At 36.2% G+C, this 25805-nt stretch overlaps 1 protein-coding gene across 7 annotated transcripts in view; it reads left to right on the forward strand.

The window, feature by feature from the left end:
- Asator (tau-tubulin kinase asator) overlaps window positions 1-25805 on the forward strand; it is a 551150-nt gene that overhangs the window by 338131 nt on the left and 187214 nt on the right. For all 7 annotated transcript variants that reach the window (XM_070112342.1, XM_070112345.1, XM_070112344.1 and 4 more), the window contains one exon: window positions 18114-18558. In XM_070112342.1, the coding sequence (XP_069968443.1) occupies window positions 18114-18558 (445 nt within the window). The remainder of the gene's footprint in view (window positions 1-18113; window positions 18559-25805) is intronic.

The following is a 25805-nucleotide window of genomic DNA, read 5'->3' on the forward strand; positions in this document are numbered from 1 at the left end:
TTAATAACATTGTTACGAAATTATTTGATAAGTATGTTCCAATAGTAATTGTTAATAAAAGTAAAAGTTGAAGTCCGTGGTCTTCGAAAGAGTTAAATAAATTGAAAAGCAGTAAAACTCGAGCCTTTAAACATTTTAAAAAACCGGTTCACTTGTCCACTATTCTAAATATTCTGTATTGCATCAACAATATTTTGACCTAAGCAAAAAAAGTTATAATAATTACTTAAATAAAGTAAAAAAGAATGTTGTAAGTAATCCAAAATCGTTTTATGATTTCGTCAACTCCAAACGCAGGATTTCCAAATTTCGGTCCGCGATGAAATACAAATGAAATACTTCAAGTGACAACGCCATTATATCCAATATGTTTGCAAAACTTATTGTATTAATTCGCCAACATTTTTTTCCTATCAACACCTGCTATGTCCGAATACTTTAATGCTTCCTGAAAAATTGTGTCAAATATATTTACTTGCCTTTGACAAGGATATTTAAAGCCTCTCTTAAACACGGTATACTTCCTTCAATATGAAAAAAGCCATTTATAATTCCTTTGCATAAAAGTGGATTTAGATCCAACATTTTAAACTATAGGGGTATTGGAAAACTATCAATTATACCTAAACTATTGAAGCTATCATTACGAACCATATAACTTTTACGATTTCTCCGTTAATTTTGTCATCTCAGCATGGATTTCCTCTAAAAAATTTGCTTCAATTTGTAAACCATGTTCCAATGGGTTTTAGGGAACATAAGCATAAGGATGTTATATACACAGTCTTTAGCAAAGCTTTCGATAAAATAAATCTCTCGACTCTCATACAATATACTTGACATGTTGGGCTTTTAGCCAAGATTTCTTTAATGGAGCTTCTTATCCTTGTAATAGATCACAACGAGTTGTATTTGAGGATACACCTTCAGATACAATTAATGTTTCTTTAGGTGTTCATCTTGGCCCGATTCTGTTATTGTTGTTTATTAACGATATCTCTTCAGTAATTAAATTCCCAAAAATTTTATTATACGCTGACGACGTAAAGCTTTTTAAATCATACACTTCAACTGAGGAATGGTGTCTGTTGCAAACAGACTTAAACAATATGGTTGCATGGTGTGATAGAAATGATTTGCCATTGAATCTGATTAAATGTAAGACGATGTGCTTTTCACGTAGATCTGTGCACCCCTCTTCTTATGTAATAAAACACCATATTATGGAGCAAGTTTTTAACTATGTTGATTTGGGAGTTAATATGGATCCTAAGCTTAATTTTTGTCTTCATATTGACACCATGGCCTTGAAAGCAAAAGCTGTCCTCAGTTTTGTTAAACTTTGGTCTAAAGAATTTAGAGATCCGTATATTACTTAAACACTTTGTTCAACTTTGGTTAGATCTATATTGGAATATGGCTCTTTTGTATGGAACCCTAACTACCAAATCCATTCTGACAAGTTAGAGTCTGTTCAAAAACAATTTTTACTTTTCGCCCCGATTCGCTTTTCGAGGCAGTTTAGACCTTTGCTGTTAAAATCCTGTAGATCAAATTTTGAACTAAACGTGCCATTCCGCGGTATATGTCATGATTTTAATTCTCATTCCAGCACATTTGACTTATCTGACTCACTTTTCAAAATTAAAAAGACTTTATTGTTTTCTCTTAATGAATGAAAATGTAACAATTTATTATATTGTAACTATAAATCTTAGCTGTTGAAATTTTTGTTTCTGTAGCTGAGCAGTTTTAGATCTCAACATTTAAAAAACTCTCTTGCCTTTTCTGACTCGGCTAATTCCGCACGTATCCGGATTGCGCCCCTCTCGTCGGTTGGGCGGGAGGAGGGTAATCGTTGGGTTATTATATTATATTATATAACATATTGATGTACATATGTACATACATATATTATTAATTCTGTAACAATTGAAATTAGAAAATTATTAAAAAAGTAAAATATATTTTTTTTTTGCATAATCTTTCGCATTTTATCATGCCTCATTTATGCAAAAAAATCATATTTTATCAATTTTCCATCACAAAAATCGTTTGTATGACAAAAATTAATCACGGATATGTGAAGTGACATTTGTATTTTTTGTTCAAAGTATTTCATTTTCTCTTTATATTGGTAGATACGTATTTCTGCCTGAGAACGTTTTTATAAATTCTTAATTCTGTTAACTAACAGCAAATATTACAGAAAATGGTGAACTCCTTGATCTCAAATTTTCAGCTCTGTTAGCCGTCCAATCGAGCATCATACAAAATTCAATTTACACCTTCTCGTTCTTCTAAGTTCTCTGCTACAACCACGCCCACTTCCCATAAAACACAATTTTAAATTCCATCTGATTCTCTCATTTTCTAGTATGTAAATAAAGCAAAAATGAATATATTGGAATAAAACTTTGCAGAAATATTGCCTTTGAAAGAAACTACAAGTACCTTATGACCAAAAATTGTCCAAATCGAACCGAAATTGTTCAAGGCCCTAGGTACCGAATATTGTTGACTTTTTACCGAAAATATCGGTCAATGTGTAAGATATATAATTGAAATTCATATAGTAAAATAAATAAATAAAACTCTCAATAATAGTATGTTTGTGTCAAAAATGGGTTGAATCTAATCAATACTTCCTTTAATATAAAATTTTGCCAACACCTGAAGTAACTTCCTGGCGTTGATTCTTGCAAGCTGCTAGAGTATAAAATTTTCGGCTACACCCGAACTTAGAACTTCCTTACTTGTTTTTGCTTAAAGTATGTCATTTTTCTCTTTATGTTGGTAGATATTATACGTACTTCTGCCAGAGAACTTTGTTATTAATTCGCATTTCTGTTAAATAGCAGCAAATACCACAGAAAATGGTGAATTCTCTGCTCCGAATTTTTCAGCTCTGTTAGCCATCCAATCGAGGATCATACAAAATTCAATTTGCACTTCCTCGTTCTTCTAAGTTCTCTGCTTCAAGGGCCTGTATGTATGTTTATCAACATACTAAAAAAATTGACAACTGGACTATCCAAACCTGCGAAATTTTAAAATAAAATTTTTTTCTGAACACGCTTCATAATGACAAATGATTTCAAAAATAAGTATATGAACATACATATGTATAAACCCAAATACAATAAAATATTTAATAACAAAATAGCATACAAATTAATTTACCGGCGTTCACCTTAAAGTTTTTAAAAAAGATCATAAAGTTTTTTATAAAATATTTCTCTGTTCAACTTCCTTTTATTCATTATTCTCTTATTTATCTAAAGTGTAGATTACTTTTCTAGTTTACTCGACATAAACATTATTTTAAATAATTTAGTTGGGGTTGAATCTATTCGATAACGGGTATTTATTCTTAGAGATAATTATCTACAAAAACTGAAGTTATCGTAATGCCATAAAATGTACAATATTTTTGGTTAATCCTTGGGAGGTATGAACAAATAAATTCGATGGTTTTCCTACTCTCGAGCACGCAACGTATAATTGGCCGTGAGAAAAACACGCATTTTCTAACTCTAGTCCACAAATCGTCATTGTTAGACCTTGTGCCTTATTAATAGTCATCGCAAATGCTAAGCAGATGGGTAAATGTAATTGTTTAAATGGTATAGGTGAATCTGAAGGAGTCATTGGAATCCGTGGCAGAAGTACAACTTCACCTTGAAATTTTCCACTCAAAATTGTGGCTTCAAAAATGTTGCCTATGATTTTCCTTATGAGAAGTCCTCATTGGTCCTTGTGTATTTTTAATAGTATTTTATTTCTAAACAAAATGCCATGTTTTCGCGGAAGAGCAAGAAATATAAACAATTGATTTACATATTTCTTAGTTTTGTATATTCACTCTTTCCGTATAGAGTAGCATAACAGTATGAATGTTTAGACACTATACACCATACACTGGTCTATAGTTTAAATATACTTGTGCTATCTTAGAATCTGATCGCAGCACCATCTTCCAGGCTCAAATATACATTTGAATATCTGTCATGACAACAGCGCAGTCTGCCTGAATTCTAAGTAAAATATTCCAAAATTAACAACTACTTATAAATGAAAAATTATTTAAATAAACATTTTCCAGTGGACCAATTTGTGAATCTAACATTCTCGAATCCCCTTGAACTCACACAAAAAATTTCATCAAAATCGGTCCAGCCGTCTAGGAGGAGTTCAGTGGCATACACACGCACACAAGAAATATACAAGGTGCGTTCCAAAATAAGCAGTAAAAAAGTAGCAAATTTAAACTCTAGTGGCGCTATCTATATGTCGAATTTATTTCATCTATTGAAAGTGAAGTTATTGCGTATCAAGTGTCAGTATGTTTTTGTCATCGGTGCGAAAATGAGGCTTGCACCATCATACTGGCGGCCATACCGGACAACGAGCTAAAACACTCGTTCGACATGCTTTTGGACCGTGCAAAAAGCTGTATTAAAGCAGAAGGAGACTATTTTGAATAAAATTAATTGCTATTGCCGATAAAACCATTTTTCTGTCTTTTTTTTTAAATTCCTGTTTACTTTGAAACGCTCCTTATATATATAGAGATATGTAATTAATTTGTTAATAAAATAGTCAATTATGCTTATTAACGATAGTGTAGTAATTGACCACCAAACAGGATTTATTTTTATTTCCTATTTTATTGGACTTAGTGTTAATTTAGTATATTCTCTTACGAAAAATGGTTCATATTTTTCATCTTTTAAATAATTTAAAACTTTTCCGGTGTGGTTTTCATATTTTTCCCTATCTATTGTTACATAATCTTTAAAACTTATCAAATATACCTCTTCTATTGTATGATTCTTAATTTTATGTTTTCCGGATACTATTTTAGCTCCGTCTTTTACAATATTTATTGATTTATTGACTTCTTTTTTTTTTGTACAATTCGCGTGTTTATTATTTAACATATCTATCAAGAATGTATTATTCCTTTTTATCATACAAAATGCATTATTTAATTATATTTTACAAAATTGGACAAAATAAAATTTGGTTTTGCATTTTAATATTTCTTCTTCAATTATTAATTTTCCGTCAGTTTGTGCTACTGCTATTGTTTTAAATAGCTGTGAGGTTTTTTGTACTTTTGGATATTACTATTAGATTATTTTTTTGATTGAACTATAAACTTAAAATGTTTCTTCCAACACAATTCTCGAAAATTCTGAAAGCATATATATCAGAACGCTATTTCAGAATCAAACAAGAGGACGCTTTTTCTGTCCAAAAAAAAATCCAAACGGGAGTTTCGCAAGGTAGGGAATTGGGACCAGTTCTTTATCTCTTATATACTAGTGACCTACCAACATTTAACGAAAATATTGTTGCTACATTTGCTGATGATACTGCAATTTTAGCTGTTGGCGACAATAATATTGAGTCAACAGAAAAATTACAAAAAGCCATTGCAGAAGTACAACGCTGGACAACTACTTGGCGCATTAAGCTAAATGAAACCAAATCAGTGCATATAGATTTCACCAATAAACGTATACAGCACAAACCAATATATATGAACCAAAAAATAGTTCCGTATGAGAATACAGCAAAATATCTTGGTATGACCCTTGATACTAAACTTAGGTGGAAATCACATGTAAAAAAAAAAACAAGAAGAATTAAAACTTAAGTACAAAAAAATGTACTGGCTATTAGGCAGATATTCTGCCTTGTCAATATACAACAAGCTACTTTTGTATCAACAAGTCCTTTAACCGATCTGGACTTATGGTATTCAACTCTGGGGCTGTACCAGTCAAAGCAACAGATTAATTATCCAAAGATTTCAAAACAAAGTACTTCGTGGTATTGTTAATGCACCCTGGTACATTCGTAATGACAACTTGCATATGGATCTGAATGTAGAAACTGTTGACACCGTCATCAAAAAGTATGCTCAAAGTCATGCACAACGACTTCAACAACATATCAACATTGAGGCTCTTCAGCTTCTTAATAATGATGGCCTTACCAGAAGATTAAAGCGAGTAAAACCTTTCAAACTTGTGTAAAAAAAAAAAAAAAAATGAACTATAAAATAAAATAATCTTTGTTCAGGTCTCACTAAAATAGTGACTATAATACATACATATGTATAAGTTTAACATCTGAAATGAATATCATAGGATAAGCATTTTGTAATTTTAAAACCGTATAAATTTAAGTTAGAAACAAATAGTTTATTAGTATTAATTTACTAGATTGCTATAAAATAAATTTCCCAAAGGGGTGTTTCTACAAAAAAAAAAAAAAAAAAAAAAAGTTGTGAAATGCTTATTATTGTTTTCTATTAAGTAATTTACTTTGTTTGTTATTTGCATAAACACGTCATGGTCAGGTGTGCCTGAAATCCATTTTTAAACCGTTCCTATTTCTTTAACCCCCCTTTTTATTCTATTATTGTCAATCATTAATTGTTTTAACAATGTTTATATTATTAGTATTTCTGAATCCATACTTGAGTCATCAATTAGTACTATTTCGGTACCTGTTTTGTATTTTTGTATAATATTTTCAAATAATGATAAATGCGTCAAATGAAATAATGAACCATATTCGTCAAAAATTCTTGCATCTTTTTTCTCATTAAGTATGTATTATTTCTCCATATATTATTTCATATATGATTTCTCCTTTATGATCATTTTTTTTGAAGCCTTTTCTTGTTATGATACTGTATGATACTTGTTATGTTATGATATTTATTTTCCTGATAATTTTTTAATGTGTCTTTTAAATTTACGTTACTGAGTGTATAGTTTTATTATATTGTTGAACCGCTCTAATGATTGATTCAAAGTTACTTATTTAGTTTTATTCTTGCTTTAGGCATCTTGAAATTTCTATTAATGTTGAATGAACTCTTTCTATCTGTTCAATACTAGTACTGTGATGTGGTGTACAATAATAAATTTGTATAATTAGCCGTTCCATTAACGACTTTAACTGTATGGTACTTAAGCCTGGCTCATTATCTATAACTAAAATTTTAACATTTGGAAATGTTGTAAAAGTTCCAAAGCCTTTTCTTCTAGATTTAAATTGTCTTCAATATGTCTCACAGCTAGATATTTAGAGTAAGAATCTATAATGTAAGAAATTTTAATTTTTGTTCAAAAAAAATATCGAGGTGGAGTTGCTCTCCCTCTTTTTCTGATAATGCGCTTCTCCTATTGGAATTTGTTTTGGGTGCCTTTCATATTTATTACTTTTACATATTGCTCAAATTGTTTAATCATTAATGGCCAAATTTGGGCCAAATTTTCCCTATAGTTCCTGTGTACTCTATTATGAGTTTGCTTACTTATAGCACCTTGATCTTCTCTATTAGTTATATCGATGATTCCACCGGCCCACAAACCACATCAAACCGTTGTTTTTTCTGGATGAATGGCAAGTCTTAAATCTCTTCAGATTGCTTTTCGTCCCAAATGCGGCAATTTTGCTTGTTTACATACCCATTGAGCCAGAAATGGGCCTCATCGTTGAACAAAATTTGGTTTAAAAACGTCGCATCTTCTTGGATCTTTTCAAGAGCCCATAGAGAGAAGCGATGTCGCTTGGGAAGGTGGAGCGGCTTCAATTATTGCACAAGCTGAACTTTGTACTCTTTCAATTTCTATTCCGTTGAATATTATCCAATAATGAATAATGCTGGGTCTCAAGATGGGTGATGGTGTTGCGAATAGTTCGCTCAGTAGGTCGATTATGTTGACCATAAGTTGAGCGAAGCGCGCGTTAATTTTCGTAATAATGTTGAACAATTTGTAAACGTTGTTCAGGCGTTAGTTTTTCCATGATGAAATGCCAAACAATACTAAACAAAAATAATGTGACAACTTAACACGACTCACGCGTGATCTTTCAAAAAAAGGCTAGTGAAAAAAGTACCTCTACTTGGATCGCCCATTACTTTTGGGTTTATATATTCTTTCAGAACACCTATTATATTTTTTGACGTGTCATATTCAATTAGAAAGTGTTTATTATTAAAATAAGAATCGTCTCTAAGGCGGTTACTTTCATCGCTGCTTTCCGCAGAATGTTGCGCATTTATTAGTGAATCCTTTAAGTCGCTTGACTCTTCAGAACTAGTTAGATTGTTTAGCATTTGGCGTGTTGGGCAGATACAGCATTTTTTTGACGGTGATTTGTAAATTATTTTTGGAAAAAATTCTTCAATAAATGCTCCCCATCTTTTAATTATTATTTTTGGGGTTTTTTCAGAAATGGTAAATGACAAAGGTTGATGGTCGGTGTGAATTTCCAAATCACTAATACCGTATAAATATTTACATATTGCTTTTAAAGCCTACACTATGGCCAACAATTCTTTCTCATTAGTTCATAGTTTAATTCAGTGGAATGTAATGTTTTTTAAATAATTAAAATGGGTTTACCTTGCTGTGATAACACAGCACCTAAAACTAAATTTGATGCATAGATAGTTAAAACATTTTTTTTTTTCAACTTGTGTTGGTTCCACCTGTTGAGATAATAAATGTTTCAACGTTTCACAAGCAACTACCCTCTCTAGATCAAGGTGTATAATTTTTCTTTTTGAGAGATATTGGGAAATTTTTCCGTTTTCCCCATGCAAATGTTTTGTTAATGGTTTTGAAATAGCGGCATATTTTTCAATAAATTTCCTATAATATATATCCTGTTGGTAAAATTTTGCCTTTTCAGAAGATATTTTCATATTTGCATCCTTTAATATCCTTTAATATTTTAATTACTAAATTCAAATGATTTTTGTGTTAAGTGTTCTTCTTTGGTTTACTTAATAAAGTACAATATATGATCGTATTTTCTATCCCCCATCAGCGGTAAGATTTTTAAGATACTTTTTTGAGTTTTAACAGTTTAAAGTTAGTTGTCGGACCCTGTATATATTATATAAATGATCATAATGTCAAGACGAGTTGAATTTCGAGTGATTATCTATCCGTTCGTCTGTCTGTAAGTAAGAATTCATATATAGTGAAAAAACTTGGTACAAAAGCTTTTTGGCACCTAAGGGATGTTGGCTTTAAACGAAAACTTATAAAGTGCCATAACTACCATAAGCTCGACAATATGATATAAAATTGATTTTTCCTATTGTGGTTTGGGTATGCTTTACCGAATATAATAATCATTAATTGATATTCCCCATAATTGTTGAAACTTTATATTCCTTTAATATTTTATTTATGTTTAGTTTTCCCTCGACTGTTTTGCGGAATTTCTATGCTTCTGTGTGGAAGTTTTATGTTTCATCGTTTTAATTTTTTTATTTTTGTAGTTATTTTCTTCTGCTAATCGAGATAGGTATACAGTTATTTATATATAAATTATTAGGATAACGAGGCGAGTTGAAATTCGGGTGACTGTCTGTCGTTTGTGCAACGTGACGTCAACGTGACGTAATTTTCTAATAATGGTGCAATTTTGTGTTTAAAATGGATAAAACAGGGTGAAAACTTGTCTTAAAAAATATCAGGATTTTCAAACATCCGGTTGACCTTACCCCACATACAGTGGCGAGCAATAAAATTTTTGTGAATTTTTTTGAAGCGTCATTTTATTTTACGACTTAAAAAAACAAATTAATATAAAGTGAGTAAAGTTAATGCACTTTTAGAATCAGCGATTAATTTTTGAAAATATTGGATCCCCTTGTTCCTATAGCCGATCTCCAGAAGAAGCTCTGGAAAATGGTGTCTGGCGGTGAGTAAGCTATTATTTATTATATTTTTTTTAAAATTACCAGTGGATATCCTTAATACTCGCAGATATGTAAATAACAAGAATTATAGAATACAAGATTAAAACAAGTATTTACCGTTACTTTTTTCGGTTTGGGCTGTGACAAATGTTACAAAAAACGAACAAGTTTATGTGAAATGAATGGAATAACGTTGCGTGACAATATTTGGGTAATTTTTAAATAAATACATTTGTCTATTGACAACATAATTGCCAATTGAGCGAATGGTTAAAAGGAACGATGATTGCGAAGGTTGTTTTTATTTGATTTTAAAAGTATAAAATATATTGATTTTGAAAAATGAAGTGTGCAATAGAGGGTTGCAATAACTATTGCAAGTAAACCACTATAAACAAGTTGTTTTAGTTTTCCTTCGGTTTCCAAAAAAGGGGTAATTTTTTGTAGGCGAAGTGAATTCCATAATCATAATAATTGTAATTTCAGAATCTTTTCACTATAATTTCATTTAAATACATAAGAACTATTATTAATATACACTTAATAACAAAATAATAGGTGTGCGTTTAGCTGGTACTGTTTTTTCGCCAAATGGTGTTGTAACTGTTACTGTTTTTGATACCATTACATTTTTACGATGAAGGCGAAAAGTAGTGCATATGTATCACCAAACTGCATTACTATTTTGATAATTTTGCGTTTGAGTGACAAGTTATCATTGCTTCATTAAATTTGGTTGGCCAATAAAATAGGTGTAAGTACAATGGTTTAAATAATAAGTGTTATTTTGAAGTATTTTTATACTCTCGCAACCTGTTGCTACAGAGTATAATAGTTTTGTTCACCTAACGGTTGTTTGTATCACCTAAAACTAATCGAGTTAGATATAGGGTTATGTATATATAAATGATCAGGATGAAGAGACGAGTTGAAATCCGGGTGACTGTCTGTCCGTCCGTCCGTCTGTTCGTCCGTCCGTGCAAGCTGTAACTTGAGTAAAAATTGAGATATCTTTATGAAACTTGGTAGACATGTTTCTGGGTACCGTGATACGGTTGGTATTGCAGATGGGCGTAATCGGACCACTGCCACGCCCACAAAACGCCATTAATCAAAAACAAATAAATTACCATAACTAAGCTCCGCAATAAGATATAAGACTGTTATTTGGTACACAGGATCACATTAGGGAGGGGCATCTGCAGTTAAAATTTTTTTTTTTAAAAGTAGGCGTGGTCCCGCCTCTAATAGGTTTAATGTGCATAATTCCTAAACCGTTAATGTTATAATAACAAAATTTACTGAAAGCGAATTTTTTTCGCTCAGTGTGAAAATAGTTGAAATCGGGTGGCAACTGCGCCCACTCCCCATATAACGGTGCTGTTAAAAACTACTAAAAGCGCGATAAATCAAGCACTAAACACGCCACAGACATTAAATTTTATCTCTGGGATGGTATGAGACGACTTTATAGGAACCGCGTTCAAAATTAGACAGTGGGCGTGGCACAGCCCACTTTTAGGTGAAAACCCATATCTTGAGATCTGCTTAACCGATTTCAACCAAATTCGGTGCATAACGTTCTTTTCATGTTTCTATGTCATAGTGCGAAAATGGGCGAAATCGGACTACAACCACGCCTACTTCCCATATAACACCATTTTAAATTCCATCTGATTCTTTCACTTTCCACTATGCAAATCAAGCAACAATGATTATATCGGGGTAAAACTTTGCGTGAATAATACGTTTAAAGTATGCCACCTTGTGACCAAAAATTGTCTAAATCGAACCAAAACTGTTCAAGCCCCTAAGTACTAAATATGTGGAACCCAGTGCCTATAGTTGACCTTCTACCGAAAATATCAGTCAATCCACAAAGAAATCTCAAACGAGTATACCATTTGACTTTGCGAGAGTATAAAATGTTCAGTTACATCCGAACTTAGCCCTTCCTTACTTGTTCATATAAATGTAGGTATTCCTTTGGACACTATAAACTAAAAACAAGAAATTATTTAGAATGGGTCGTGAAAGTCCCTGTACCGATGTAGAGTATCGATTGGTAAAAAATTGCGTGGTTAAGGAAAAACGTATAAATTCGTTGCAAATACGTTAGGGAGGTCGAAAAACTTTGTAACTAATGCTCTAAAGCAAAAAAAATTAAAAGGAAACTCGTGGGTTATTTTGGATGAAGGACACAATGACCGTCATTGAGAACAGAGACATTTTGCAAAACGCGTTTGCCACCATACGCTGAAGAAAACATGCCGCTGAGATGGAGTTATCAACAAGATAACTACTATCTAGGTTGGTACCTGAGTGGTTCAGGGATGCAAATGTGACCTGTATGCGATGGCCTAGTCAAACCCCTCATCTCAACCCGATTGATAACTTGTAAATTGACCTTAATAGGAGATTGCCAGCCTTTTCTTTATAAAATAAGGAGCACTTGTGGCAAAAAGCAAAGGAACTTTGGGATGCTACCCCATTAGGAACCTGCAAAAAAATTAATTCAATCCATACCGAATAGAATTGGAAAACTAATGAAAAAGGAATTCCCGACCGATAGTTGCGATTCTTTTCCTGTATAGAGCCTTACATTCGCATAGAAGATGTTTTACAGTTTCCTCTTCTTCTACTTCCTGACAGCTTCTACAATAGTCGTTGTAAGGTACACCTAGCCTGCTGGCTTGTCTACCAATTAGACAGTGACCTGTTAGTACTCCTATTAGAGTTCTTATGTCATTCCTTTTGAATTTTAGTAATTGGTTGGTGCGACTCACGCTAGTCTGCTAGTAGAGCAAGTTGTTGTTTGTCTCCACCGAGACTCAGCTAGATTTACAGCACGTTCGCTGCTTAAGTGTTTGCAAGTTCCCAGAGGCATAAAAATTCCCTCTTTTTTAGGGGTTAGTTGCAAAGTGGTACCAGTTCTGGCTAGTTCATCTGCTTCGCAGTTATCAGGGATATCACTATGTCCTGGAACCCATTGCAGGTTTATCGTGAAGTATGATGTCAGATCCTCTAATAGGTCAAGACATTTTTTCACTATCTTGGATGATACCATTGGAGACTTGAGTGATTTTAAGACCGCTTGGCTATCCGTATATATATATAATATATGCTTCTTGTTGTGAGCACACTTTTTGTCAACACCGCAAGGCTTTCTTTGAATGGTGTGATCTCGGCCTAGAAGACACTGCAGTGGTCTGGTAAACGGACGGCGATTTTGGTGTTTAATGTTGCGCAAAAGACACCACCTTCCACTCGATTATCTAGTTTGGATCCATCCGCGTGGATGCTAATTCTTGTATTCCTGTCCACCTCGTCCCTTGTTGATTGCGACTAGTTGGGAGGATTCCCTCAGTCTGCTTACCGATTTATATCGTCCAAGATCGTTTGCATAAGGTTTGCGAGAGTATTCGGGAATTTACCTTTCACCGATACTGCCACATCGTCAGCGTAGGCCACAACATGTACCCCCTTCTTTTCTAGATCCAACAGCAACTTATTCATTGTCAGGATCCAGAGAAGTGGGGATAACACGCGTTCAGAGATGTCCAGATCCTCACTCAGTATGGCCCTAGGCTGGATATTATTGAAGGCTACTTCTATATCTAAGAAGGCAAATAGAGTGTATTCCTTTCTTCCTGAGAGTTTTTAATCTCCACAACCACAGAGCTTAGCGATGTTTCTGTGAATTTTCCTTTAGAATACGCATGCTGCGATCTAGCGAACTTTTCTGGTTTCAGTTTGTTTCTAATATGTAATTCTATTAGTCTTTCCAGCGTTGTTAGTAGGAATGAGGAGAGGCTAATTGGTCTAAAGTCCTTTGGACTTGCATGCGAGCTGTCTGCTGCCTGCCTTTGGTATGTATATTACCTTGACTTCCCTCCAAAGCGAAGGGATGCTGTAATTGAGCCGGGAATAGACTGTCTGGCCCCGGCGACTTGAACGGCTTATAGCTATTTTTTGCCCAGTGTACGTTGCTTTCTGACACAATATTTATAAGAGTGGGGTCTTTTTCTGCCCCACTGTCTTAAGTATATTCAGCAGTATGGCTTTAAGAGCTGCCTGGGAAGTGCGTATCCATTAGTGGTCCCAGTAACTTTTCACTGGATACCGCCCAACTGCGGTCTGGCTTCTTAAGATAACCGATACTGTGCACCGATTGTGCCATTATTTTCCTAAGCCGAGATGCTTCCGCCGTGATCTCGGTATCATTACAAAAAGATTTCCAAGAATTTTTTTTTGCTCTCCTAACTTCCTTTTTGTATGACCTAAGGAGGTTGTAATAATATTCCCAGTCTGACTCGCCTTGGGATTGCTTAGCTAAATTGAACTGCTTTCTGCATTCTTTCTGTAGCTTTTTAAGTTCTAAGGACCACCAGGGGGGCCTAATTCTACTCCGACTTCGAGCTATTGGACAAGCCACTTCTAATGCTTGCCGGCAAGAATCCGTGCGTCGATTAACGAGCATATCGAGATCCTCCTTACTATTCGGCTGAAACGGTAGAATCCTAAGGATACGTTTTTCCAGCTCTTGCATGTGCACCTGCCAGTTCTTTTCATATGATTCCTGAAGCTAATGCCTCTATCGGCCCTTTCCTCTATTGAACATTCAATATATCGGTGATCCGAAAAGGAATGTTCTTCGAAAACCCTCCATTGTGTTACCCTGTCAAATAGTTCTTCCGACACAAGTGTGATATCCAGCACTTCTTGTTGGCTTCTTGTAACAAACGTTGGCGTGCTTTCCTTATTACACACCAGTAACTTAGTGCCTAGTAGGTAATTAAAGAGACACTCACCTCTGTCATTGACATTTGTGCTGCCCCAAACTGTGTGATGCGCGTTTGAGTCGCACCCAAGTATAGTCATGCACTTGGATGCCACGCTATCTCGTACCACCTCTTTTACCATCAGCGGTGGCACCAGCTCTTCCTCGTATGGCATATAGCACGACACTGCTTGTGCCCGTTTCCCAGCTTACTGCTGCTGTGTCGTTGTTGCTGTAATTATGTAATATGAAAACGTTAAAGTTTTTCTTTGCCATTATGCAGGCTCTGATTCTACCTTTACAATTGGCCATAAATAACTTATAGCTCGGTGTCCTCAGTCCGCAAATACGCCCTCCATTAACACATGGCTCCTGAATGAGGACAAATTCAGGCTGTTCCATTGACACGCGGCTAATTAGGTCTGCTGAAGCTAGTTTACTGTGATAAGGATTAATTTGTAGAAGACGCATTAACTATTGTTATATCTGCGTCTTCCGGAGAGTCACTTAAAAGCTCTCTCTCAGTATACAAGTTTGAGAGTCTGGCAGCAAGCTCAGACCCGGAAGAAGAACACTTACCTTGCTTTATACCTTCCGCGTCGCTCGAGGACTCCATAGGATCTTCCTCCACTTCGCATATCTCTTTCTCCGATGCCAGATGGTCTGCAGCATCGGCGTCCGACTTGTAGGGCGTTATCCTCACTTTCGTGAATCCATAGTTTATCTCCCCGCCACTTTTCGCCAGCGGTTCGATAGATTCTTTCGTTAATAACAGCAGGATCTGCATCTTGGCACTTTTGGTCTTCACGCCAGATTCAGCTACGCTGTCTTCAAATGTCTGGACGTACTTCCGCCTTTCCGTGGGCAGGCTCGGGTTGCTCAGCTCATAGCTGCATAATCTGGTCCGGCTGTTATGGTGTAGCCAAAATCCATACCCCTGCCCTTGGTCTGGACGGTATGTCCTTTTTGTCCACTGCTACCAATTTTGCCCCGGTTTAGCCGGCATCTGTTCATGACGGTGGCGGACCCGGATTGCTTAGTAGCACTTCCAGCGCCACATTTGTCAGCAGAGCCTGCACCCATTTCCATTGGGCTCTGGGAATTTTTCCTTCGGTATCTCCTTCATCCAGAACGCCAATGACAATTCGGTTCCGGGCCATCTCTGCAAATGATTTTGCGGGCGTTACACCCTTTGTATCAGCTGACCTTTGTCGCTTGGCTGCCTTTACTGGCGGCTCCAGCTTCAAATTAGCAAGACTGCTCTCGCGCAGTTAATCGATGTTTGGAGCTCCTTCGTAAGCCCCTCTTTCGTTGGCGGCTTTAACTCTACTAATCTTAGTAGGTATGCGGCGCGTCATCTCTCCGCATACTTCGCCTTTGCCGGGTCCTGAATGTTAAAAACAGGCCACTCTCTGGCAGATGCACTTCCAGCAGCAGCCCCTTTGGCATCTCCCCCCTACCCCTATTTTGCTGTCGTGTTTTGGCTACATGGTTTGGGTATGGCTGCCTCCGGCGCTACTGCTTTCTTGGGACCAGCTTTAGCTTCTGCCCCTTTTATTGCGCTTGCCTTATCCTGGGGCTAAGCTTCGCTTCTGTCCTCTTGCTTAAAGTTGCCGAGCTCGCTCCAAACGCTGCTCTTTTTTGGGAGCAACTGGCCCTCTCCGGCTTTTTTGTGGACATCCAGGCTCTCTCCTATTTTTGGTTTTGTTTTCATATATTTTAGTTGTATTTCTGTTCATAATTGGTCCCACGAGTGTGGGGGAAAGTGTGTCCGCTTACGCATAGCCCCCGCTGCGCAAGTAAGGCTATCATATTACGGAGGGCGCCAGGTATCCGTAAGCTCCGTTCGAGGCTGGGATATTTAAGGGCCCCCAGTCAGGTTGATTCTCGGAACGGGTCGCATGACACCTTGATACAGCCCTTTATAGTACCCCCGACCATGGTAAGGCTCCCTATCTGTATGCTGTGCTATTGAGGAACATCGAACACACAGATAAGAAGTCTGACCTTAGCTAGATTCCTCACGTCTACAGCAGGGGCGGACTGTTGCAAGCTCGTCCAAGCTTACGTCGTGAATCTGTGGAATCTATTACCAGTCGGCACCCTCGGGGAGGGTTCAGTGGGGGATTTCTGCCAACCTATTTTTAATAAAGTAAAGCGTAAATATGTCTAAAACAAAACTGTTTTAAATGCAAATTCTTAAAAGTTATTAAATAAAAACTATGTACACCTATTATTTTGTCTATAAGTTGTCCATAAACTTTGGGATGCTACCCCATTAGGAACCTGCCAAAAAATTAATTCAATCCATGCCGAATAGAATTGGAAAACTAATGAAAAACCACGGAGGATTTACAGGTTATCCAAAACCCATGGACCGAAAAAAGGATATGAAAGTCTTTACGTTTTTACATGCTGTTCTATGCTTCTTCTTCTATGATTCTTGTGTACATAATAAAAATTCTTCCGCTTACACCCACTCAGCTTGACTTCTGATTGCAGCATAGATAAAATGATCTGAAACTCCTCTCTTTGCCTTCTGAGAGAGCTCATGAACTTTCAGTGCTGCCAAAGAAGCGAGTTCATGAGCTACTGAACAGATGACAAGCCAAACAATGAGTGGTAGTTCATTGTATTCATAAGAATTCCGCAGAAATAAAATGCGAAATCAGTGGGTAATTTGTGAGATCACAATTTTTTGGTGACTTTTACATATATTTCTAATCTTTTTTTAAAGAGTTTTAATATAGTTTTGTTTTTAAGAAAGATCGGGTATTTTGTCGCAGAGTATTGTTTTGCTTAGCAGTACTAATTGTCTACGTATATACATATTTTGGTTGGAATTCCCAGCAAATGTTTACTGACTTCCTAAAAAATGATCAAAAAATATTTATTTATAGAGTGTATAAAAAAGAAATAAGGTTCATGCTTAGGTTTTTTGAGACTTGTAAGTGTTTTGAAATCTTAAAATATTTTGTTAAAGATTTCAACCAAATTCGGTGCATAACGTTCTTTTCATGTTTCTATGTCATAGTGCGGACTACAACCACGCCTACTTCCCATATCACACCATTTTAAATTTCATCTGATTCTTTCACTTTCCACTATGCAAATCAGGCAACAATGACTGTATCGGGATAAAACTTTGCGTGAATAATGCGATTAAAGTATGCCACCTTGTGGCTAAAAATTGTCGAAATCGAACCAAAACTGTTTAAGCCCCTAAGTACCAAATATGTGGACCCCAGTGCCTATAGTTGACCTTCTACCGAAAATATCAGTCAATCCACAAAGAAATCTCAAACGAGTATACTATTTTACTTTGTGAGAGTATAAAATGTTCGGTTACATCCGAACTTAGCCCTTCCTTACTTGTTGAAATAATGTTCATGTTTACTAAGCCAAAACTGTCGGCTGTCGATTTTTTTTAGGGTGTTCAACTCTTTACTTCATAATGACTTCAAATCTAAATCTTCCGTTTACTTTGAAACAACCGACCAAGCCCCCGCTTTTCTATATATATATATGTATGTATAATTTTTATGAGAATAATAACATTTTTTCCCTTAATTCAACTTTAATTTCTAGGTCTTTCGTATGGATATAAGTAGAAATGTTTGTGTACGTGACACTATAACAGCGGTTGTTTCCATGTTGGATAAATCCCAATCTGCGAGACCAAAAAAAGGCGAAACGACTTGTTATGAAAATGTAATTGAAAGGGAAGAAGATGGAATGTATAATAGTTTGCCGAATGTGTTTTTTCGTGACAACCAGAGAGCATCGGTATTGAAAGATGTTTTTCAGCCACTTGATTTTAAAGTCATACCTTGGCGAATGGAAGCAGACAGCGTTCAAAGGACAATAGTTCCTTTATCCATTGAATACTGTGAATCTTTGAAATCGACAACGGATGCCTGCAATAACTGTGAAAATCGTCCAGGCGCTGGCGGTAGTGGCACTTTTAATAACAAATTGGCACTAAACGAAAACTGTGTAAATGGTCGTTTGGAAATTCGAGTTATACCGCAAGGTATGTCTACTTTATCACTATTATACAACTTATTTGTAAATTTTTGAATCTTTGTGCGTTTTATTTTACAACAAAACACATTTTTTCTATTATGACCACCTGATAAGTAGTACCTAGTCATCAACTCTTCTTTTCTTAAAAGTTCTGTGGATCTATTTGTTGATGAATGTAAGGGCAACACCTTAATAATTTTAATCCAAATGTCAATAAGCACAAGTAAGAAAGGGTTAAGTTCGGGTGAAGCTAAACATTTTATACTCTAGTAATTTGCGTAACTAAAAGATCGGGAAATATTTTCAGGTGTAGGTCAAATATGGTATGGGGACCGTTGGTCGCGACCGATTTCATTTACATTTAATACTAAATCACATAGTATTTAGGAAAGCATATACATTTGATTTCACCAAAATATGACACTTAACTTAACGGTAAAAAATTTACCTGATAGTCGAAAATCACTATAATAAGGTCAGAGGGAAGTTTGGACTGATTGCATTTACATTGAGCCTTACTTTAAAGTATGCTTGAGAACGTGTTTTTACGCACTTGTATAAGAATAACTCGTATATCACTCAATGTATCCTGCATTAAGTCAATGGTTACACATACATATTTAGTTCAAGGGGGCTGAGCAACAAACTAAAGCATGGCCAAGATTAAAGGTTCACTTAATTTTCCTTATAATAGGTATTCAACTACTGCACAAGTGTATTTGAAATCATTAAGACAATATTAATGCACTAGAAATACTTGTTCGTTTCTCTCCTCAAAACAAATAGTATACACTCCTTTTTAATGCTTGAAATACAATGTATTGCAAAACATTGTCTCTCTTGCTCTCTCCCTTGAGAAATAGTTGATAATCGACAACTAATATATCCGATAGTCCAAAAACACTTTAAATATCTCTATTCTCTGATTACTTTCATAGATGTAAAGTGGTCATTGGCAGCTCATTGCCAGTTGCTGACTACACAGCGAGCAAGACGTGCGCTGAAAGTATACGTATATGTTCATGAAAGCAAAATAAACAATACCCCTTTTTTTTTTTAGAGTTGTCAACACTTTACTACATAATAGCTGCAAATTTAAATCTTCCGGTAGTTTTGAAACAACCGACCCCCCCTTGCATGAAACTGTTGAAAACTGGGCATTTGAAAATTTGATTTTCAAACATAAAAATATGCGAAATATTCATTATTAATCAGTGAGAGACTGACGAGTTGGTGAGCGAAAATTATCGATTTCCATTAGAAAGATAAAAAAAGGGAAGTAATCGTGTTAGGTTAGGCATATCCTAAGAGGGATCTCACTTGGAAAGCTTAGAACGCCGTTGTGGTACCTAAAAAAAATCCTATATACTGGATCATAAGACCTATATGGTTCTTTCACATACAACTTTCCTCGCTTTACATGACAATTCATACTGAAACAACGAAGCGCAGTATTGTTCTCTAATAACAATGGCGACTGTCGCATGGTAAAGCGTAAAATGATGAGAGTTGCCCAACATTTTGCTTGGCTTCGCGTCGAAAACTTATTATGTATGTGAACAAACTCATATTATTGGATATTAGAGATCGACAAAGCCTATCACAAATTTGTTGCTACGGCTAATGTAAGTTTCAGCTATATTTTCTGATTTGCCGAACCAGACTTTGACAACTAGCGTCCGACAAGATTTGCCGTACCACATGAACGTATATTGGACTGTCTCTACTTGTAGTAACAACACCTACGATTCCGGCAAGATGAACTTTGATCAGAAGGATCTCGTAGTCGACCAGCGCCTGCTAAGCGCTCCCGAGGTCCATTGATCTAGGTCTAGAAAGCAAAATGCCAATGGAGATTCAAATCGCTCCTATTACGGGATGAACGATGCAAAGGTGACCCCTCTGGCTAGCTCATCGGCTTTGAAGTTGCCAGCGATAAAGTAGCTTGATGCTGTTTTTGGTGAGGATAGACACTCCTTGACTAGCTTTGAGCGCACAGTTGGCGAGCTCAGCGCTAGTATTCCCGCTCTGCTGTAGTAGTGAATATTCACCTCCCTAAAAAAGGCACCACTTCGTAGCAGTAAGTCTACCGCCACCTCGATGGCAGCCACTTCTGCCTGAAAAACACTGCAGTGGTAATGTAGCCTAACGCTAAGATTGACTATTGTAGTCCGTAGTGCACCGGAGATGGCGATGAGAGCCGCTTTTTGGTCACAAACAGACGAATACATCATAGAAAATTATAGGCTTCACTTCGGTTTCGTGCAGCCAAAACACTACCTTTGGTGAGAGTCCCCAACCGATGCCTTTTTTACACTCTTCTCAATATTTTGCCTCCGTGAAAGCTTTATTTCCAGAATAAACCTTAGGTATTTCACCTTATTAACAGGTTAAAGACGTGAACCTCCGAAGGAGGGGGAGGCCCGTTTAGGATCTTATACCTACTAGTATATAAAACCTTTTCTGTTTAACTTAGGTAGACGGCTAAGCCGCTTCTATGCATCCAGTTGGATACCCAGTTGACGCACCCTTTAGGTAACTTGTAGACGGAAATTTTCCTTTAACCATAAGAAAAACGTCGTTAGCGTAGTCTATCACCTGACAGCCTTGTCCCTCGAATTCCTTAATAGGTCGTTAACCAGCAAGATCCAAAGCTATGGGGAAAGTACCCTTCTCTAACTAACTTTTCGGGATGCCTTTGCACTACCCCACTGATCGTTTTATCGCAGAGAAGGCTATATATGAGGTGTTTGAGGTTCGATTCTAGCACAAACTTTTCCAGGGCTACCCACTGTCTCCGGCCACATATTGTTGAAGGCCCCTCGATGTTGAGAAAAGTGCCAACAGTAAATTCCTTTTGCAAGAGTCTCTTCAACGTTTTCAACAGAAACGAGGATATGCTAATGGGTCTGAAATCCTTTGCGCCCGTACGTAAGAGCTCTTCCGGCCTTCGGTATAAACGTAACCTTAACTAGTCTCCAGGCCTTCGGTCTAATCTAATAAATTTTACGTAGATGGGGGCCAGCTACATAACACCTCCGCTGCAGTTGGGACGATATGATACTATAAGAGCCCGGGAACTTGAACGGTTTGAATGAATTCAGAGCCCAGGTAAGGCGAAGTTTATCCAAAAGGTCCAAAAAGGCTGTACAGCCCTTCGAATCTCCCCCAGTGGCACTTCCTCAGCGGAGCGATTCAACGGAATCTGAGCATTCAGGAGTAGTTTGAACGACTAATTGCTATTCATAGTCCAACCACAAGGTAGGTCCAGTTCTGCTTTATACAGCTCCCAATCGTCACTAGAGTCACTTTGGCTTGGGCTTTGTTGAAGATTCTTGTGCTCGAAGATCTGACCTCCGTTAGCTCCGATGTCCAAGAAAAAGAAATTTCCCTTTACCTTTATGAGTTGTCAGAGGACAGAATCTTTCAAGAGTAGTCTTACTCACAGAGCTGAAAACCTCAACAAGCTCATCAGCGAAGCTTCCTGCAATTTAGGTCCAAATTGGCATATTTTCATTAGGTTCTGCAAGAAAAATGTTAAGCTTGTTTCTGATCCTCTCCAGGCTAATAAGCACCCAGTGTTGGGTGGGAAGAGAGAGGCTGCAATAACGCAACATCTCTCCAATTTCAACCGGGGTGGAAGGTTGACAGCCAAACACGAGCACGAAGTCGCATTGGTAGACCCTATTTGGCCACGGCCTCGAGCCTTGCTCCTTTCCATACGTTCCCCACCCTGGCTACCGCCTCCCTATAGACCTAGCAGAGGTTCCTCTACTCACAAGCGATCCTTCAGTTTTTGTCGGCAAATTCCTACCGACTCTCCCTAACTTACCGTCCTTAGCGACGGTAAGCCATGCTCCCTCGGTATTGTCTTCACACATACTGATGGTGTCGCTCCCGAGAGATCGTTCAGTTTCATCGAGATCTGGTTCGACCTACTTTCTCTTTATTTAAATTTTAGTCATTATTATTATTCATGTTTCTAGGGACCCTGCTGAGAGCCGCTATTCACCTCCCGGAAAGGTAGGGGCCTTATATGGTCCCAAGGTTATCTCAGTTACTAGACCAAGGCGAAGGTTGACGCCCTTATGAAGCAATGCGTTCAGAGCCGACCAGCACAAAGATCGAGTCATTTCAACCTACACCTACCACACCAATTCAATGACGACGAGAGGGGAACGTACAACGAGCCCTACCAGGGTTTTAACGGAACGGAGGCAGCCTTGGCATTAACCCATCGGCCATTTCTGCAGGGTGTCATGCCTGCATACTCAGATGACAGGATACCACGTGCACCAGCCCAGGGCTCAAACCAATCCATCTTATAAGCCCGGATTATTAAAAAAGTAATCTCTTTTTCGTCTACCCTATGAAATTTAAAAAAAGCCACAAATGTAATAAAACGTTAATATTAAAATTATATTTAGATTAAATCACTTGCAATGACATTTTACCTAATCACGGTCGCTTTCTGTGAAAATGTGGGTGCAACTTTCTTTTCGACGTTTTGTTTCAAATTTCAGTTTTGCGCAACAACTATGACAGAGATGCTTTTTCGAACTCTCACTTTTGATGCAGAAGCCAGATTTGTAGCCTTTTTGAACTGGCGAAAAATCCCTATTTTTTTCTTTAACGAGAATTTAAATGGATATGCTACGAGTATTTGCTTGGTATGTCGTTGTTGGTTTTTAATTTAAATAACAATATGTTTTACACACAGTGGTCGTTCAGTATAGCGAACTTTCGAAATATTGAATTTTCGGTTTAAGGAACCATTAAAATTAACGTATTGATGTTTCTATATTTTGAACGCAAAGAATTTTGATTATCGATTTTGCGAACTCTGCAATATTTGTATCTTGAACTTCGCATTATCTGCAAAAACAAAGGTAGTTTAAATGTGGTACAACATCTGCAAAAATATAAATTAACTTTTTTCAAGTTTCCATTGACTTTAAATTTAACGTAATTCAGTCAATTCAATATACTTTTTTCATGAGGTTGATTCCATTTCATTTCGTTTAGAAAAAGCAATGTCAAATACAAGGCGTTTATCATTGAAAATAAACTTAAGATTTTGGACGATTCCAGCAAGGAGCTTTCAGCAAAGGCCATATCTGCGAAATATGGAGTTCCAAAGTCGTCGTTTTGTACTATAAAAAACCAAGTTTTCAACTTATACAATTATAATTATTTTTTTTTTATGCAGTATTTTTTTTTTTATATTAATTATTGTTTTGAGCGTAGTGATAGATAAGAAAACAATTTTTTTTCTTTTATTGAATAATTAGAAGTTAATATTGTTGAAAATATTTTTATTATCTTACAATATTCAGAAATTTTTATCATTGAAACTATAAGTTTATGGTAACTGAAATAAGAAACAAAAGTTTGAGACTTGAATATCGAAATATCTAGAAAATAGCGCGTCAATGGTAGTCCCATATTTTTTTGTGGATTCTTGTGGATCATTATTCATTTCCAAATTAAACTTTTCTGAAGGAAAAGTTGTCAACCGCTCTGATATTATATTTATTACCATTGATAATCCGATTGAAATACCTAATTTCAATTGTATTTTTCAAGTCAAACGAAATACTGTTCCAAAAGGTGGGATAGCTATTTACCAAAATAATAAAAATGTTACTAATATTATGACTCTAAATATTGAATAAATTATTTTTTACTACTTAAATATTTTAGTAAATTCTATATTTTTATTTGCCATTTAAAAAAGTGTATCTTAAATATTATTATTTTTGAATCACCCTGCTCTTCAATTGACTTGTTCAGCTTGAGATATGCAAAAATACGCCTACAACTGCAAACATTTTACGCATACTTTGTGATCGTGTTAGGTTTATTTCCGTTACGGCATTTCTTGATTCGGCCGCCGCACTCAAAGCCCGCGGTAAAATCTATGCAATAGCTTAATAAAATGCATGCATATTGACTACTCACTCATTTTCTTTCACTCATTTTTCATCGTTTTCTTCATTAACAAATACACTTTGTTTATTCATATATAAAACACTTGATACAGTGCGATAGTCGAAAATCACTATAATAAGGTCAGAGGGAAGTTTGGACTGATTGCATTTACATTGAGCCTTACTTTAAAGTATGCTTGAGAACGTGTTTTTACGCACTTGTATAAGAATAACTCGTATATCACTCAATGTATCCTGCATTAAGTCAATGGTTACACATACATATTTAGTTCAAGGGGGCTGAGCAACAAACTAAAGCATGGCCAAGATTAAAGGTTCACTTAATTTTCCTTATAATAGGTATTCAACTACTGCACAAGTGTATTTGAAATCATTAAGACAATATTAATGCACTAGAAATACTTGTTCGTTTCTCTCCTCAAAACAAATAGTATACACTCCTTTTTAATGCTTGAAATACAATGTATTGCAAAACATTGTCTCTCTTGCTCTCTCCCTTGAGAAATAGTTGATAATCGACAACTAATATATCCGATAGTCCAAAAACACTTTAAATATCTCTATTCTCTGATTACTTTCATAGATGTAAAGTGGTCATTGGCAGCTCATTGCCCGCGGCCACTCTCTATGCACGCTCTGAGTATTCATGTGTTTCAGACACACTTACGACCGTTATTATACCTTAGAAAGGATCAAAGTGCCAGTGCCAGTTGCTGACTACACAGCGAGCAAGACGTGCGCTGAAAGTATACGTATATGTTCATGAAAGCAAAATAAACAATACCCCTTTTTTTTTTTAGAGTTGTCAACACTTTACTACATAAAAGCTGCAAATTTAAATCTTCCGGTAGTTTTGAAACAACCGACCCCCCCTTGCATGAAACTGTTGAAAACTGGGCATTTGAAAATTTGATTTTCAAACATAAAAATATGCGAAATATTCATTATTAATCAGTGAGAGACTGACGAGTTGGTGAGCGAAAATTATCGATTTCCATTAGAAAGATAAAAAAAGGGAAGTAATCGTGTTAGGTTAGGCATATCCTAAGAGGGATCTCACTTGGAAAGCTTAGAACGCCGTTGTGGTACCTAAAAAAAATCCTATATACTGGATCATAAGACCTATATGGTTCTTTCACATACAACTTTCCTCGCTTTACATGACAATTCATACTGAAACAACGAAGCGCAGTATTGTTCTCTAATAAAAATGGCGACTGTCGCATGGTAAAGCGTAAAATGATGAGAGTTGCCCAACATTTTGCTTGGCTTCGCGTCGAAAACTTATTATGTATGTGAACAA

This window comes from Bactrocera oleae, chromosome X (genome assembly GCF_042242935.1).
Source record: "Bactrocera oleae isolate idBacOlea1 chromosome X, idBacOlea1, whole genome shotgun sequence".
Taxonomy (NCBI): domain Eukaryota; kingdom Metazoa; phylum Arthropoda; class Insecta; order Diptera; family Tephritidae; genus Bactrocera; species Bactrocera oleae.